The 19,714-nt window shown below is 38.4% G+C and overlaps 1 protein-coding gene across 1 annotated transcript in view; it reads left to right on the forward strand.

Moving 5' to 3' along the window:
- Nucleotides 1-19,433, forward strand: part of LOC124290574 — a 31,149-nt gene extending 11,716 nt beyond the window's left edge. Inside the window, exons 8-20 of the mRNA XM_046727322.1 lie at nt 1,128-1,309; nt 2,448-2,599; nt 5,062-5,153; nt 10,508-10,673; nt 10,793-11,015; nt 11,594-11,697; nt 13,368-13,522; nt 14,053-14,221; nt 15,109-15,327; nt 16,426-16,652; nt 16,768-16,949; nt 17,157-17,308; nt 18,929-19,433. Coding sequence (XP_046583278.1) covers nt 1,128-1,309; nt 2,448-2,599; nt 5,062-5,153; nt 10,508-10,673; nt 10,793-11,015; nt 11,594-11,697; nt 13,368-13,522; nt 14,053-14,221; nt 15,109-15,327; nt 16,426-16,652; nt 16,768-16,949; nt 17,157-17,308; nt 18,929-19,031 — 2,126 coding nt within the window. The 3' untranslated portion in view covers nt 19,032-19,433. The remainder of the gene's footprint in view (nt 1-1,127; nt 1,310-2,447; nt 2,600-5,061; nt 5,154-10,507; nt 10,674-10,792; nt 11,016-11,593; nt 11,698-13,367; nt 13,523-14,052; nt 14,222-15,108; nt 15,328-16,425; nt 16,653-16,767; nt 16,950-17,156; nt 17,309-18,928) is intronic.
- Nucleotides 19,434-19,714: the final 281 nt, after the last annotated feature.

The following is a 19,714-nucleotide window of genomic DNA, read 5'->3' on the forward strand; positions in this document are numbered from 1 at the left end:
TATTGTAATAAGTATATGCTTGTAATAAGTATCCGTATGCTTGTAATAAGAATTGTAATAAGTATCCGTATGCTTGTAATAAGTATTGTAATAAGTATCCGTATGCTTGTAATAAGTATCCGTATGCTTGTAATAAGTATTGTAATAAGTATCCGTATGCTTGTAATAAGTATTGTAATAAGTATCCGTATGCTTGTAATAAGTATCCGTGCTTGTAATAAGTATTGTAATCCGTATGCTTGTAATAGGTATTGTAATAAATATCTATCCGTATGCTTGTATCCGTATGCTTGTAATAAGTATTGTAATAAGTATCCGTATGCTTGTAATAAGTATCCGTATGCTTGTAATAAGTAATAAGTATCCGTATGCTTGTAATAAGTATTGTAATAAGTATCCTATTGTAATAAGAATTGTAATAAGTATCCGTATGCTTGTAATAAGTATCCGTATGCTTGTAATAAGTATTGTAATAAGTATCCGTATGCTTGTAATAAGTATCCGTATGCTTGTAATAAGAATTGTAATAAGTATCCTTTTGCTTGTAATAAGTATTGTAATAAGTATCCGTATGCTTGTAATAAGTATCCGTATGCTTGTAATAAGTATTGTAATAAGTATCCGTATGCTTGTAATAAGTATCCGTATGCTTGTAATAAGTATTGTAATAAGTATCCGTAAGTATCCGTATGCTTGTAATAAGTATCCGTATGCTTGTAATAAGCATTGTAATAAGTATCCGTATGCTTGTAATAAGTATTGTAATAAGTATCCGTATGCTTGTAATAAGTATCCGTATGCTTGTAATAAGTATTGTAATAAGTTTCCGTATGCTTGCTTGTTGTTTAACTCAGCAATTTTCCAGCTGTATGACGCATGTCCGCAAAACATCGTGTCTGGACGTAAATCGTATGAGGCAACCAACGTAATCGGGTGGTTAGACTCGCTCACTTGATTGATACATGTAATCGTATCCCATAGTAACGTTACGAAATTGAGGATTAAGCCTTTATGCAGAACCCGCCCTGATATTGCTGGAATATTGCTAAAAGCGGCGTATAACGCAACTCACTCACACTTATGCATAACGCAGTGTGTTTTATTGCTATAAATGCTTTTCGTTGCAGCACTAGACTGGGTAACAGTCGCATTATCCATGATTGGTAAGTTCGGCGCCTCTGGATCATTCGCTATTGTCTACGTATACACGACTGAGCTCTTTCCTACCATGGTGCGAAACTCCGGACTTGGAGTTAGTTCCTTCTGCGCCAGGATTGGAGCGACGGTATCCCCTTACATTGCAGATTTGGTAAGATACGGCCACGAGCCAACTTTTTTTAAGCCGAAATACATTGGTCATAAAGATCGATAATAATAACTAGTCAAGATTATAATAGTAAGTACTCAATATAGATCTAAGAGACACATGTTAGTGCTTGGTGCTGAATACAATTCAATACAATATACAGAAGCTTAAAACCAAGGAGGATTTAACTGGAAGCCAATGCAATGATTCAACACTTGCGGGATGTGAGTTTGCTTGAAAAATATGAATCTGATAGCGATTCATAAACAAATGCGTATGGTATTCTCGAAAAAAATGGGAGACTTCAGAAATGTGAATTTTGTGTGTGCAGATTCATCAATGCCCTGCCACATGAAGGGCACACTTCTGGAGGCCTCTTAAAATCTTGTACATCACCACAATCTATTTCAAATCAAACCATTTTCGCAAAGCAAGACTTACATCCAGCACACAGTACCTCGATTATAAACGTGCGTGCTCATTGCTAATACGACATGCTTGCAACTTAGCCTATGGTAAAAAACAAGATTTATAGATGTCAATTTCTTTATTGTGAATAACACGACGTTTCGGTGTGTATGCTTGCTCCTTTATCAGGTGAATATAAGTAGACTGAAGTTTTGAGTCCATGGCCTGTGGCTTGCAGGGTGACATCTAGGAAGGGGAGTTGATGATCGTTCTCTGTTTCCATGGTGAACGTGATTCTAGGATGCTGGTCGTTTAGATGTTGTCGCAGGTGGTCGGGGTCGTTGTGACCTGATGAAGGAGCAAGCCTTCACTCCGAAACGTCGTGTTATTCACAATAAAGAAGTTGAAATCCATAAATCTTTCTTTTGTTATGCATTCCACTTCTAAATGCCCTTCAAAGATTTAGCCTAAGGTGTTTGGCGGGAGCTTTCGGTAGAGCAGGACATGCTTATCCTTTTCGCGAACACCTGGTATCATTACTGACTTTCAGTTCCCCATTCATAACATTTTCACTGCTATAAGTCTCTATTCACCAAACGGAAGTATTTCTTTCTGAGGTTAGTCAAGACTGGGTATACTTTTGCACGGACGTTCTATATTTATACTCTTCAATTTTCGTCTTTGAAAAAAGGGTTTCCGGTGATATCTGAAGTTATTCTCTTTTAATGAATAGGGTGTAATAGTTGGCGGTGACCTGAAGGTGGCGCTGCCTCTCATCGTGTTTGGAGGTCTGTCCATTGCCGCAGGCGTGCTGGCTCTGTTCCTACCAGAGACTCTGAGAAGAAGACTTCCGGAGACAATAGAGGATGCAAAGAACATGCGAAAGTATGTACCTTTAAGTTATGATAATGATCGCATGTAACACTGATGTCTGGATCAGAAATCTAAATAACAGAAAATAATATTTACAAATTGAAAACATCATTGCACTGCGTAAGACCGTATACTTATGTAATTCGTAAGACAGTTTACTTATTCTATTCATAAAATATAAGGCATACTAGATGAAAAAAAATAACTGTGCTTCATATAAATTCCAATTCAAAATATATATTCTGAAATCAAATTCAAAACATACTCATGAAAACAGCTACTCAAGGTTGTGTTTTACGGTTTGCTAGGGTATTTAACCTAAGACCATGTTGAATATGTCACTCTAACGCTTGCGTTACTCAACGTTGTCAGTTCGAAGGGTGTAAATAACATGAGGTGGCGTCACAACTTTTTTAAGAATACATCTCATTATTGTTAATGGCAATGATATTGTTAATTGAATTGTTACACCATCCCTCCATGAGGGCGTGTCGCTCTATCTCAGGTTACCAAGTATGGGCTTTGTCGATGAGGTGATGATTATTGGCCGAGTATTGTGACACTTACTTTGAAGCACAGTTACTTTTTCCACTAGCGTATATTCCAACTCCTTGATTTCAGAAAACTGACAACATTCTCACAATCTACATAGTTATTGGTCACTGTACCATCTTTGTCACAACCTTGTCGAGATATTCGCTTCAAGCTATATGCCAAGACCACATGTCAGTATTGCATGTACCAGATTTTGATTTGGTAGTACCATAGCTGCCTTAAATAACTCTACAAGAGATATATATATTTCTAGGTCTGGCCAATGTTACCAGCAAATCCTTATTTTTGCGATTGGCCACAATCCCTAATACAATGAAATACTCCTCCCATTATATTTCTGAAAACCCATTTGTCCTCAAACTTTCGGAAGTGCGGGACACCTTGAAGAAAGGTATTTGTATTGGCAGGCCGACTGGCGAGAATGTTTTGCTTTGCTTTTTTTATATACATAGATATTTTACGTATTATTCAACTCATCTGAACCTAATTCAACTATTTTAACGGTTTTAACGTAACTCAACCAATGTTATAGCGTTAGTATAATACTTCGTCAGGGGATGAAAACAGTTCTTATGTTATGAAGGTGTTTACACGTATCCTGACACGTGTTATGAAGGTGTGTTTACACGTATCCTGACATATATTTAACTTGATTCAGTTTACTTTTTATTACTATTATTGGATATTTATACAGCGCACATATCAATGCACCAGTGCATGCTCAAGGCGCTGGTATTGTTTATACTTTTATCATTGTATAAAGAAAATCGACCCATGGTAAACCATAATCACAAATGTGTAACTAGATTATCAGGACACATAATTCAATATGCTTATAAACATAATTCATCTTTTTTTGAACATTATTAAACATTTCACCTTCGGCAAGCAAAAATTTCTTTCCTTAAAACTCATTTCCTGGTTATCACAACACCAGATATAAGTACAAGTAAGTATAAGTACGTATAAGTCCACTTATTTCTTCACGAGGTCTTTTAGTAACGCTATAAATAAGTAGAATTTAGTTAATTATGTTTAATTTTGTTTCATAGATACACATTCATGTATTTGAGGATATGAAACGGTGTCACACATTGGCATGGCAAGGAGCAACTGTTGGCCTGCCCATTGGCGGCGCATGTCCTCTTCCATGGTGTATGAAAAGAGCATGTGTAGGGTTGTAAATATTCTTAGCCGTGGCGAGCCACAGCGAGAAGAGTTTCTTAGTCAATAGGTTTACGGAATTAAAACGGGATGTCTTCAAAGCAGAAGTTTCCCTATCTTGAGAGAAGCTGAATTCACATCATGCTGATTCAACAAGACTCAAAGATTTACTTAAATTATTGTGCCACATCCACTGTTTCAAGCTGTTCACATACATTTACTGAGGGACGAATTTTACATCAGAAATAACTTCTTACTTGACACTAAAACTGAAAAACATTCTGGATTCCAAAACCTCCATAGCAACACGTAAATCTCTGTCTCAAAGATGAACCATATCTCTAATGAACTAATGAAGGACTTTACAGAAAGAACTTAATACTATGTGGATGCTCAAATATTGAGAGGGTTTGAATGAATCTTTGTTGTCCACTACATGTATATCGATGAGCTGATGCCATTCAATAATCGCCCATAAGCTACCTACCTCCCTCTGATTTAGCCTACGAGCTAGAAATATAATTTAGCTTTGAAACACACGTCCCTCAAGCACCCCGCTCCCATGTCTGACATATCTTATATACTTGTGATTAAAGATTCTACACGGAACGTTCACTGGTTCAGTAAACGGGTGTCTAGCGAGAAGGTGCATGTGTGTAGTATTTCCATTTAGATACTTCCATGAACTCCTGCTTTATATACGCTCTCTATTTCAACAATTCATCTGTTTAATAGACAAGTCGATTTCTTCACAGAGCAAGGAAGACAAACTACGCGCTTAGCATGACGCCCGAAAAATCCAACTCCGCGGATGTGAAGCTGGAAAACTTCAAATCAACTGCAAACAGTTTGTAGACTCCCCGACACAGATATATATATCATGTATACTGACAGCTTTAATGTAATTTGAATTCGTTATATAATTCAAAATCTGGGACATAATGCTTCGTGACAAATATTCAAGCGTTCAAGAGTCACTTTGACAGTATATGTCACAGACATATTAGTGGATTACCTCTACAGTGGGTTCAAAGGAGAGACTGGCATTAACCTGTGTACGCTCTGGAGTATGCTTCAAGATGGGATGTCACTGACAAACATAACGGTGAATGCAGATAGTGGTGTGGATGTCAGGTACACAGAGGTTTGGTTACCTCCGCAGTCTCAAGTTGTGGACGTTGTTGAACATGGCAAGAGTTTTTCCCATAGGTCAGCCATGGACGGACGTCATTCTGATAAGCCGACGTTCCACAACTGTATCTCTTATGATGACGAGCATGGGCTGTTTCCATTTCTGCATTTCACGTCATTCCTACAGGACAAGCAGGAATGGTTTTGAGACATCCCTGCGTATGGCAATCCAGTGGCGTTATGATTGTTTGTGAGTTCTGCGCACTCACGGGACATGGATTATACAGGGTTTACATATGCACAATGAACATCATGTCAGCCAACAAGTGTCTTAATACGAACTCCGACTCCGTAAAAGATTCTTGGTTCTACTTCCGCCAAGTTCAAAGTTAATCAATTTGCGATTTTAGTGTCTCAGTATATATAATTATTTTGTACATTTCAACCAGAAAACAACGTCACATGCATTAGCTAGGGTCTTCACATATATGTAATGACATGTATAATTGTTGTATGCGGAAGCAGTCTCTAAATAATCGGTATGGTTATATGCTATTATCACAAAACAAAGAGTTTGCGATACATGGTTGTATTGTTGTCCAATTGATTGACAAAATTAAACATATTATGACGATGGTAGTATATTCTCTGGCTGCTTGTCTCATAATTTTGCACCGTTGGAATGAACAAATATGGAAAGTGAGTGTCGAAAAGAGGCATATTGCCGAGGAACACCTGAGTGTGAGTTAGCTTGGTTTGACGCTAGTAGGTTTAAACGTTTTCCAGTTACATCACAGCGTGTCAGCTGAATGTGAGGGGGGGAGCCCGAAACAATACAGGTCTCAGATGTTTAATTCTATGATGAAACCCACAAGCACGGGTTCGGTGCTGACAAATTAAATGACAATAAGATCCTTTGTCACAGCGTGGAACGTAGCACATGCATGTGACCACTGAAACCCATGTGACCATACTAGCGTTATATTGTTATGCTGATCAGGTAAACACCGACTTACATTTACATTTTGACCACTTCAGATGTTGACTCTACGACTTACAGAAAATAGGTCATGCCTTAGGCTAGGTTCACGTACGAGTACATTTATGAGTGCAAACAACCAATGAAGTCCAGGACATTTCTAGTTCCACTAACCTTGCCTACAATGTCTTTCACACAACCTATTGTCCCAGTTTTATCCGATATTTGCGGACCAATGCTCGGAAACCGAATATTCCTTTATAACATTATAGGTCATAAGAAAGGTACGATACTTTATGGATAACAACTTCTTTATTATATTATGATGAGACTTTTCGTTCCGAAACGCCGCATCATAATATAATCAAGAAGTTATCAACTTCTAAAATGCTAATCAAATAGATAGTACAGAACATCTTGATATTGTCATCGTATCATCATAATTATTGTTGTTACTGTATCATTAGTGTAGACTTGTAGAGGACATCCCCAAACTGTACGCATCAATGACAAAATTATCTCCGATGCAATTCCCCATTTTGACTAGAACCATATGTTCGTTCCGCTGTACTTCTTCAGATAAACTAAAGGAACAAATGATTGAGTGGGTGAGTTACAATTTCGTGACTAAAACGGTAAATACTTTATAATTTTATTTGATAAATCTGTCGCCAAAGGAGAGTGAAACAACTAGTATATCACAGTTATAGATTTAAAACTAGTATGTAACTTAAAATTATATCTATTTAGGACATTACAACATAAAAATGTGCAACAATCTATTGTGGTTGCTCTGACATCCACCAATAGTCCATACTTTGTATTGTTCATGCAACATGTGCTAATGTGTCATCCCAATACGGGGAATGTGAATTAAAACGTTGCATAAAAGCAATTTAGTAATTAGAGATAGAAGTGGACTTAAACAAAGGGATTCAAACAGTAAATTCTGAAGTTGCGCAAAATACCTCGCAATTATAAATAACTAAAAACACAGAATGCAAATGTTGTATATACCTTTAATGATGTGTTACATTTACTTGCAAGAAAGAATGATGGCACAACATATGATATATTTTAGAAATCAAGCCGTAAGGTATTTCAAATTGGAATCTTTGAAAACAAGGACAACGGGAAAAACAAATTAGAAGAGTCAAATTCGAAACCTTAAATTCACATATCACTGTTAAAACTGGAGATGATTCCATATTTTCGAAATGTTTCAATTGTCCCATCGATGAAAATGGAGAGTGAAAGTAAAGATACTGAATAGATGTTGAATATTCCAGCTATACAACGACGGTCCCTTAACACCCGTGTCACGACCAGACCAAAGTGTAGATGACAGACAATCAATCAAATCATAGAGCCAAACTACAGGCCTCATTCCGCTCGCTAGCAGGTGTCTTGAGGCTCAATGGCTATTGTTGACCCTGACTGGTCGCTGCTTGTTAGGAGATATTTACAGCTGATGCTTTCTTTTCTGAAGCCATTGCTAGAAACAAATTCTTACATTTCCAAGTCAAGCAGTCGATGAAAGTCACAATTAACGCGTATGTGCAGATTTACAAGGGTTGACCAATCAGAGGGCTTGCTTCTACCACACACCCGTTTTGTGAGGACCTATCGTCATCTATTTGTGACCAGATCGTTTAGTTGAGGGTCAAAATTGGCTTTCAACCGACGTACAGAACTAACAATAAAGAATTGTTAGGTGACATGATTGGTGATCGATAGGCCAATCATCTATGAATATGTTTACATTAAGTTTTAATCGATTGCATGCGGTGGTAGCGTAGCGATCGGCAAAGTAGACAGGTGGGGTACACCGAAGTGTCCGGCCTTGTCATTTATTGTACTGTGAAGCATTTCGAGTCGGGAGTCATCTAAAAAAATACTTTTTTAATCTTTAATAATCGAAAAGACACGAGGGCCTGTGGAACCAACTCCATCTTTTATAAACATTTTCTTTTGCTGACATATTTATCCTCCTAGATGAAGAGATACACCCCTATAAACTTATCCAATGACTGAAACCTTCAAAAGGAAACATCCCTTTGAAAATCTTATGTTCATATCTTCCAACGTACGTCTTCCCAACCACATATATCGATAAACACAGGCAAAGTTATTGTGGCACGCAGAAGACAAACAGAATCAGTGTTAATCTTTACTCCGCAAATGAAATGGTATTACATGGAAATAAAGTGGGGTTCACAAGCAAGTTCACATGGTCAGTAGTCCACCTTGTGCAGGATTGGTACTTTCGAGGCTATGAAATCCCTGGAGAAGATCATTCCATATCCGAAGAGGCGGAGTACTGTAGGATTCGGATGGCATCGTAAACGTCGCTCCATTTTATCCCAGACGTGTTCAATGGGTAACAAATCAGGGAATCGTATGTGCTAGGGTTACACATAAATATTTTTCTGGTTAAGATACTGCTGAACGTGTGGTCTGACGTTATCGTGTTGAAACGTCGCTCCAGGGCAGTTCAATTTCAAAAAGTGGTCATTTACAAAATCGTCATAGTATTCAAGTTCCCCTCAATCACAATCATTGTCTTTCTTGGTGCAGCTGTTATCCCACTCCAGATCGTAACAGCCTCGTCTCCAAACGATCTCCTTCCAGAACACTTGGCCAGATGTAACGTTCACCTGATGCCTGTCCTGCTGTCAGCTCGGTGAAGAGTGAGTGAGTTTAGTTTTACGCCGCATTCAGCAATATTCCAGCTATATGGCGGCGGTCTGTAAATAATCGAGTCTGGACCAGACAATCCAGTGATCAACAACATGAGCATCGATCTACACAACTGGGATACGATGCTATCTGTCAGCCAAGTCAGCGAGTATGACCACCCGATCTCGTTAGTCACCTCCTACAACAAGCATGGGTTACTGAAGATCAATTCTAACCCGGATCTTCACGGGTTAGCGCGGTGAAATTCATGAACTATTCTCCACTTATGTGTTCACTACTCTACTTGCGACGTCGATGTTCTGGCGTCACAAATTGCGGCCTGGTGTGAAACTGGCGTGGTTCGAACCCATCTTAACATGTGGTCGTTACTGGTGGGCGGCCACTACGGGGATCGTCTATAACTTGATTTCCAAATGGTGTTTCTATGAACATTGAGCGAACGAGTTAGCGAGTATGGTATTACGCCGCTTTTTAGCAATATTCCAGCAATATCACGGCAGGGGACACCAGAAATGGGCTTTACACATTGTACACACGTGGGCAATCGAACCTGGGTCTTCGGCGTGACGATCGTTAAAGAACGTTGAATCGACGAACAAAACACGCTGCGAGGAACCAGACTGCATACCTATAGCTCTCTATGATCAAGGCGTGGTATATCGAACTTGTTCAAGAACAATGAAGAGAGGAGACTTCAGCACTTCCAAAGACTGCCCTGTGTGAAAATGATAAGCGTCTTGTAAAGTCAACACAGCTACCCATTTTTCTCGAGTGTCATCATAACCCCCTTGCTCTCAAACATCTCGTCTGTCCAGACATCGAAAGGTCTGAAATTCGATCCTCTCGTGGCGTCTTTTGCAGAGTGTGACTTGAAATTTTAACTCACTCTTTCGCAAAGGTCATCAAAATTCTATTTTTTTTCGCCACGTTGCTGACGCAAGGCAATAAGAAAGTATTGACAGGAGTTTTCGCCAAACCGTTCCGTTTACATTGTCAACCGAAAAAGAGGTGCGCTTTATGCAACCTATAAAATACAACACATCTGATGAAAAAAATAAAGATTTAATTCATTCAGATTACCATTTGTATACACGACTGTTGTCGGGACAGCTTTGCGGCATCTAAACACACATAAGTTCTACCCAAACTATCACACAATAGTTTAACACCTGAAAAGCGTATAAAGTGCATAATAGGTGGAACGTAGCGTCACATAGCATAATGGTATTTTTAGACTGGAAATTTTCTTATTATTTACAAACTGTTCATATGGTCACGCATTTCAGCCTTGTGGGTTCGTGAAAGTAGGTTACGTCAATAAATAAGCCAATAAATACCCCGTCCAACGGACCTGGAAGACAACATTGACCGTTTTCTCCCTGTCACTTAAGAGTGGTATTACTTTGAAGGTAAAATGAAGTTTGACGAGGTTCTGGCGCATCTGGGAGAATTTGGATGGTATCAAAAGAGACTGTACTTACTGATCTGTATACCTTCGTTTTTTGGTTCCATGCAGTCGCTTTCGGTATTATTCCTGTTGGATACACCTGATCACAGGTAAGTACATATAGTTTACTTAATATTTCACTCGATGCCCTGCAGTTTTGAAGTTCAATTACTCTGTATGGTGTATATGTATACCCGGTTTTCGGTGATACTCCACTGTAATTGTGAAGGTGCTCCCTTGGAGTTAACGACACCTATCAGGCGCAGAATGATCACCACTCTTCCCTCATCAACATGTCTATCCCCTGGGAGACAGAAAGAGACAAGCAGGTGCTCTCCTCCTGTAAAATGTTCCAGTACCCTCAAAACGGCAGCCAACCAAACAACCTGACAGCTCCGTGCAGCTCATGGGTGTTTGATCGGTCCACATATGAATCAACACTGACAGAAAAGGTAATATTTTCATTTGTAAATGTCAATGATACTGTTATTGTTTTGCAAACCGTTCCAATGTCATGAATGATACAAGCTCAAGATAACAGAAGGGAATAAGCGAATGGCATGTTTTGTTTAATTATCGAAAGTTACAAAGGTTATGATATATACTTACCAAACAACACTTAACACAAGGGGTCATGCAGGTATATGTGGATATTTTATGAAATGTTGTGCTCAGCTTCACTATAAAAGTATCTCCAATATACATGATCCCTAGGTTTTGTTGTGCAGGATATGTATCTAAACCCTGTATGAATGGCTTGTAAATTGGATGAAATTTTCAAAGAAAGATACCTTTCCCAATTGTGGGAGCGTCGGAGTGGCCAAGTGTTCGCTCGCCTGGGTTGTATTCCCCACTGGGTGAAGCCCATTTTGTGAAGCCCAAATACACATTGGAGAGATTGTCTGATGGTGAAGTTTTGTTGATGCAGAACTGTTTTTGCTTCACGGTGACGCTTTATTGAACAATAATCTTGTAATTTGTATTTTCTTTACCTTTTGCATAGTACGTACCTTCTCTTTTCTTGCATCAGTTCAGTATAGTCTGTGACGACCTTGTTCTGCGATCCCACTCGAACATGGCAGGGTTTGCTGGGCAGCTGGCTGGAACTCTCGTCATGGGACTATTGTCAGACTTGTGAGTGCCAACAACAAAGTAGTGTACTGCATTTAGGAATTTATTCATTAAATAATTCATTGTTGCATGATGTTACAATTTGTAATAACAAATGGCTTCCATTCGAGTGCAACAAAGGCAGCCACATTGGCATGCCATTTGAATCAATGCATGCTGCTCACCTATTTCTGTATATACTGTTATAGCCAGTATGTATTGAACATGGTAAATAAGATAAGGCATTGCTAATTTGTTTCATATTTTCCCCAGACACGACCTTTAAGTGCAAGACTGCTTTTGAAATATGTTCTCGGGAAGGAAAAAAGTTTCGCCTTTGTGCATATTATCATAGTCTTTCTATCGCTGAATAATGACAAGAGAAACCAAATACCATTGAACCAAATATATAAGGTCTCGTGCTTTGCTATACTATATTTATAAGACGCCCCCAAATCCCCCTCCCTCCGTACCATACCCTTCATCAAAGCGGCTTGAAAACGGTATAAGTATCTATACCGAAACGTCGCTATTGTACAATAAAGAAGTTGATCATCCATAAAGTCTTATCTTTCCTGTCGCTGTCAATGTAATGAAGAAGTTGTCCATCCCTTTATTGTTACCCTTCCTAACATGAACAATACTCAACCTTCCCAATCACCTGATCAGTGAATTATGGTGATCAAATGTTTCTGGTTTGAAAAATGACTTAGCGTTGATTTTTAAACCACTTATTTCAAGTCTGATTTCATATTTTTCCGCAATGTCAATGTTTCTGATGTTTTTTAACTGTGAGTGTGTGTGCTATCACAGAATTAATGTTATGCGTCTCATTCTAAATTTCCTGAAAATGAATGTATAAGCATTATATCTGTTTTTGTTACTCTGTTAACATACCTTAAAAAAGATAGGGGAATGTAGTAAGTGTATAATGAATCCCTAAGCATATAGACCCATGCATACTGAACCATTAGACTAACGGTTTAAATTGAAAAGGAGACCAGAGATCCTGAACCTAAGGAAATCTAGACTTACTTCATTTAGGGCTTTACCATTGCAGAGAGGGCTAGGCAGTAGGGAAAATAATGTGGTTCAGGGACTGTGAGACAAACTTACTGAGCCCTCTGCAGTGTCAACCTGTGGTATAGACGGGGAACGCCTCAATGTATATGTGTAAATTTCATAGTTATAATGTCATCCAACAACTTTGTGTCAACACAGCATTGGAGGAATATCTTGTGACCATTTATTCAAATATGGTCTTCAGAAGTAGAAACTGTGTTCACACAAAAACCTGTGTTTGAATAGCTGTTCCATATTACAATTTCACAACTTCAGAAAATAAGCAATTGCCGAGAACTCGTTATTTCTGTATGCATTTGATATCGAAACAGGCAAACTTTCAAAATGTATTATGGTGGACACGTTGAGGCAATTTGAGGCACCAGTGACAAAAAGGGTTTCCGATCGAAATTCCCTGCTTTGACTTACGAGGTGTTTTAGATAAACAACTGAGCTCATTTGCTCACTTTTTCGCGAACATCTAGCATCACTTGAAAATGATCGATAACATAATATTCGTACTCTCAGAGTTTTGTATGAATGTGGAAATGATTTCGTCGCACTTTGTCTGTATGCATATTTTACGTGCGCACCATACACACTCTTATGTACACACTTTGTTTATTTGTTAGTTTCGGGCGACGTCCTCTCTACCTGCTCAATTCAGTAGGCGTGGCGATTATCAGCATCAGCATGGCTTTTGTCCCCAACGTTTACGTGTACATTGCGTTCCGGGTGCTGGGGAGTATGTGCGGGGTAGCTGCCTTCACAACTTCCTTTGTTTTAAGTAAATATTTATGAATATATATATTCTTTCATATATAAGGTACTACCTCAACACGTTGGCACATGAAAGGGGCGGCGGGGTAGCTTAGTGGTTGAAACGCTCACTCGTCACGCCGAAGACCCGGGTCCGATTCCCTACATGGGTACAATGCGTGAAATCCATTTATGGTGTCCCCCGCCGTGGGATTGCTGAAATATTGCTAAAAGCGGCGTAAAACCTTACTCTCTCTCACACTCACTCACTCACTCACTCGAGGAACAGAGCCACAATCAGTCGGGAAATTTTGAAGAAAAACCACACATATATATATTGTGGGTTTTTTTTCAAAATATATATAAGTTTAGATAAGATATAGATCACTGAGTACTCTTAAGCTAACTATTTATCTGTTATAGATTATACGTGTATGTGTAATAAGATAATACATTCCCATGAAAGAAGTTAAAGAAAATTAAAGAGCTATTTCCACTTTTAATGATGTCATAACATTTCATACTGCGATGCAGCCTGCTGTTGGTTTTCTGTTTCAGCGATGGAAATGACGGGACCATCCAGAAGAGTGTTTGTGGGAATTATCGTGGAGATATTCTGGTCCATTGGTCTGTTTACCTTGGGTCTTCTTGCCTACTTCATCCGAAGTTGGCAAACTCTCCAGCTTTGTATATCTGTTCCAACAGCTCTCTACATTCTGTATTATTGGTATGTTGTCTACTGACCTTACAACTAATGGTATGCTGTCCACTGACCTTACAACTAATGGTATGTTGTCCACTGACCTTACAACTAATGGTATGTTGTCCACTAACCTTACAACTAATGGTATGTTGTCCACTAACCTTACAACTAATGGTATGTTGTCCACTAACCTTACAACTAATAGTATGTTGTCCACTGACCTTACAACTAATGGTATGTTGTCCACTGACCTTACAACTAATGGTATGTTGTCCACTGACCTTACAACTAATGGTATGTTGTCCACTGACCTTACAACTAATGGTATGTTGTCGAGTGACCTTACAACTAATGGTATGTCTACTAACCTTACAACTGATGGTATGCTGTCCACTGACCTTACAACTAATGGTATGTTGTCCACTGACCTTACAACTAATGGTATGTTGTCCACTAACCTTACAACTAATGGTATGTTGTCCACTAACCTTACAACTAATGGTATGTTGTCTACTAACTTTACAACTAATGGTATGTTGTCTACTGACCTTACAACTAATGGTATGTTGTCTACTGACCTTACAACGAATAGTATGTTGTCCACTGACTTTACAACTAATGGTATGTTGTCCACTGACCTTACAACTAATGGTATGTTGTCCCCTGACCTTAAAACTAATGGTATGTTTTAACCTGACTTTTCAACTATTGGTATGTTGTAACCCGATTTTCATTTACTGGTTTGTTGTTCACAAAATTACGACATTTTTAACATGTTATAATTATAACCCAGTCAAGAGATGGTCCAAATTTTAAAAGTCCAATACAATTCGAAAGCATCGGTAAACCCTACTGCGCTGTAGTTTACATATGTTCCATGTGAGACACATATAACATGACACATTTCACAGGGTAATTCCTGAATCTCCTCGATGGCTCATATCACGTGGTCGCATACCGGAAGCTCAAGTAATCATACGGAAGATGGCGTCTGTGAATGGTGTCGAACTTCCAGAAGAGATGTTGGAGAAGATAACAGTAGACAACGACAACGTGCAGGCCGTGAGGGTGACGCAGATGTTCACAACACCGTACTTGCTGTTGGTCACTGTCATCATCTTCTTCAACTGGTGAGACGAAATATAACAGATATAGTAAAAAAAGAGAATATATAAAGAATTTATACGGTTGTGTTTTGTGGTGGTAGTGTATTAGACATAAACAATGCATTGAGGGAGCCTGAAAAAGAGAATTCTAATCTCCAACACACTATCCTTGACCCGTGAAGTTACAGGTTTGAAATGGTCTTCTGCAACCAATATTTGTTGTAAGAGATGACTATCGGGATCGGATGGTCAGGCTCGCTGACATGGTTGACACACGTCATCGTATCCAACTTACGTAGATCAATGCTCATGATGTCTATCACTGGATTCTCTGGTCCAAACTCAAATATTTGCAGATGGAATACAGCTGTGTCCGGTGTTAAACAACAAACAAACTAAACAAACTGTGCCCAAACACCACCCATGTTTCCGTGCATGAATACATTGTAACAAAGACCATGATTAGACACATTAGTTGGTATAGTTCCAAATAAAACTTTTTGCAGTGGCATAACTGCAATATAGGCAAAACAACACTTGCCCACACATACATTTTCAATATGAGTCATCTCCTTTCGCGGCAGTCCATCGTATCACCAGCTGGAGTAATTGCTCGCCGTGAAAGGGTAATTACTGTTAGTCTTTTAGACGTCACTTATGTATGGATTCTGTAAAGCCTTTTTTGTCCTTGGCACTATCATGCTGAAAAACCTGCCCATTGTATGATCTTTTAACAATCTTATAACATCGAATGTGGAATGTGATCAAAGTAGACGTAGATCTGTCAGAGGAAGGGAAGCTGCATTGGAAAACACAGCACATACCTGAACAAAAAAGCATGAGGAATATCTTGTAAGCACAAATGTTCAAGAATATTCATTCATAATTATCAGTTCAGTACATCACAGTTTCAGAAAACAGTAAGAATATTCCAATGCTCCTTATACCTAATTAATAATGGTGTTTTCTTTATGTTCACCTCCTTAAACATCAGAAATAAGTGTCAAAAGGAATCATTTATCATATGTTCGCAACATGTCTAAATATCATGGTACAGATATATAGCTGGGGCAGCCACTTATTCAAAGCATTCTTTATGATGTGGATGTCCATTTTACATAGGTTTGTGGCAAGTATGGTTTACTACGGTCTGGGCTTGAACGTCCAGAACCTGAGTGGCGACATCTACCTCAACTTCACCATCGCCAACATCGTGGAGTTCGTCTCGTACGTGATGTGTGTGACTCTGCTGGATCGACTGGGCAGGAAGTTCCTTCAATGCGGCTGTATGCTCCTTGGTGGGATAGCCTGTGTCTGCACAATTTTCCCAGTCCTCTTTGGAACCTCGTGTAAGTTGAAGACAGAAAGGAACCTTAGTAATCCAGTGTGTATGTTTGTTTGGGTTTTTCTTTTCCCATTTATACAGCAAAACCTCACATAACTCAACTCAATTTACGTTTCCAGCTATAGACTGGGTTACAGTCGCACTGTCCATGGTGGGAAAGTTCGGAGCTGCTGGGGCGTTCGCCATTGTGTACGTGTACACAGCTGAGTTGTTCCCGACTGTTGTCCGAAACTCGGGAGTGGGAGTCAGCTCCTTCTTTGCCAGGATCGGTGGGATGGTCTCCCCTTACATTGCAGATCTGGTAAGGTCAAGATTCTCTGAATATATTAACTCAAAAACATTGTGGTATGATCTTTATTATCAGTTTGTCATCGACCAATTACCCTGATATTATTATTACGGAATAGCCTCTGTGCTGTTAGTGTCACTATCTCTACGGGTTTTTTAAAGAGACATCGTTATTTTAATTTCCTTGTAGATTCAGTCTTTGCATGATTATATTCTTCAGGGTGTATTACTTGGCGGTGACCTGAAGGTGGCGCTGCCTCTCATCGTGTTCGGTGGTCTGTCCATTGCCGCAGGTCTCTTGACACTGTTCCTACCAGAGACGCTGAAAAGGAGGCTTCCTGAAACTATAGAAGACGCCAAGAATATGCGAAAGTGAGCGGCATTTCTTTATGCCATTTCGTTGTTAGGCAAACAGAAAGTGACTTCTCACAATGTAGAATGTATTATACTAAAGTGTGTAAAAAAGAACAGTATTTTTACTGGTGATTCAGGGAGCCTTTAAGTTATTATATCAAGATAACATGAACTTACCTTCATATGAATTTTAGATATCGTAATGCTAACGCCTTTGTTGGCGTGTGTTCTTCCTGTGTAATAACTGGCGATCGTGTAACATGATTTAATACCTGCAGTTATGTAAGAATGTGCAACAAGACAATATGTTGATCTACATAAAACATGAAGATATCATGGCGTGTAAAAATGTTTCCTCTTCGAGTTTGGAAGGGAGCTAACTCTAGATACAGACTGGAGGTATGCTGATTAGTTTCGTATCCGAAAACGCATGACGATCAGAAAGTGATAAACTGCGTTACTCGAATCATCATTAAAACTATACAATTGAGCAAGTCATTTCCATCTATATGAATAGCAGCATTTTGCTTTACGATTTTTAGACATGTTGGTCAATATGACTGAATTGTGGATCACTTACAAGCTGGTTGTTAGAGGGTTTCGGATGTGGGCCCGCATTATATTCGAATATCAATGAATCCCAGAGTATCATCTGATATTGAAGTATCCGATTTGTGAGACAAGAAAAGTATCATTGGTTTTCTTTGTAAATATAAAACGTTTAAAACATACGACCAAAACCAAACTGTATACATTAAAGAGAAAACAAAAATGTGGGCCTACTTATCATTTTATCTGTGGGGACTTTTTGTGAGTGGACCCACATTTTGTTTAAAAAAAGAGAGTAAAACTACAAGTCTTAGCATTTATAAAAATGTGTTGACTATAGGCATGCCCAAAATTGAAAAACGACCTCACCAAAAAAAAACTGTAGGCATCTGGGCCTTTGTTCTCGAAACATTCGCAGCCCTAAGAATTCTTAACTTTGATCGTAGCCAGTGTATTAAGAATGAGCTTAAGAAGTTCGTAGGTGTACGAATGTTTCGAGAATAGCTAGCCTGTAGACAGAAATGTGGGCCCACGTGTTAATATTTCTGTTTCGGGATTTATCGGTAGGTCACATACACTTTTTAAAATTAGACTGAGTTAATATACTCTTCTTACCTTCCAAAATTACAATTGAAAAACATTTTAAGTAAGAAAAAAAGAACACATGCGTACAGGTTTTATTCATTCAAAACAAACAGATGCAGCATATTATTTTACCAAAACATGTGTAAGGCCCTGAACAACTGTTACTCGGCAAATGACATCAGTAGCAATTATTTAAATCACCTTTTGTATTTCATTTTTTCAGTGAAATCAATCACTTATCGTCAATTGTCAAAAATACATTTTTAGTGAAATTCTGTTTCATCTAATTTGAAAACAACAATGAATCTACCGTCTGTCATGAGTGTAACTATAATTGAGTGTGATTATTGTTATGGGAAATTTATGACCCTTTGGTTGTATTTATGAGTATTTATTTCGGCAGATATCTGTGATTTCTTGTTGATAACGTTTCAAATGTTATGTGGGCCCCATGTACGATGTAGCGAGACTGAGTAACCTCCCTTACATTTGTTATATTCTCAGGGCCAAGAAGGAGAACTACAAACTGGATGCAACGGAACCACCTTTGGGAAAGGCAGGTGTCAAGCTGGAATCGTTCGCATCTTTTAGAGAAAAGAAAGTATAGGAATATTACGAAGTGTATATGTATAAATATTGAATACCAGTCCTGATTTCGTCTTAAACAGATTTCCAATTGTTGTTGGATTTCAACAACGATATATGAGCACAAGCCAATATTAACTTCCTAGATGTTGCATTCGTACCAGAAAATATCTATTATACTGCCCCAGTACATTTGAGTTCTTTCCCCGTCAAGTGTTTTCCGAAGCTCACATTATCATTTGGTAGAACTGTAGATGTAACTTCATCAACGTTATAGATCTCTTACATTAGTTATAAAAAATATTTAGTCTAAATTACTTTGTTTCTCCTAGCAATGCTTTCACATATGTTTTTGCATGTTTTTTTTCTATAAAATATATTTACTTATATTTATGAATAAAACTGTTTGTTTCTGGGAAATCAATTAAACATTTTGTTCTTACGGTAATGTGGTTTCATTGACACAGTGAACAAAATCAACAAACGGAATTTTACACAGAATTTTGTCCATCAAAACTACCGGGCTTACAGGTATTTGACCAATCAATTGGTGTTACTGAGGAAGTAGCAGAATTCATAGCATTCTAAACTCATTTATATTTGCTAATATCAATTTGAGTAAAACCCTAAATAATATAAATAATATTATTTAATGAACACACATTAGCTTATTGAAACATTATTTATTACAGGCAATGTGTAGAC

Source organism: Haliotis rubra, unplaced genomic scaffold, assembly GCF_003918875.1.
Source record: "Haliotis rubra isolate DU_JTF1 unplaced genomic scaffold, ASM391887v1 Scf47, whole genome shotgun sequence".
Lineage (NCBI taxonomy): Eukaryota > Metazoa > Mollusca > Gastropoda > Lepetellida > Haliotidae > Haliotis > Haliotis rubra.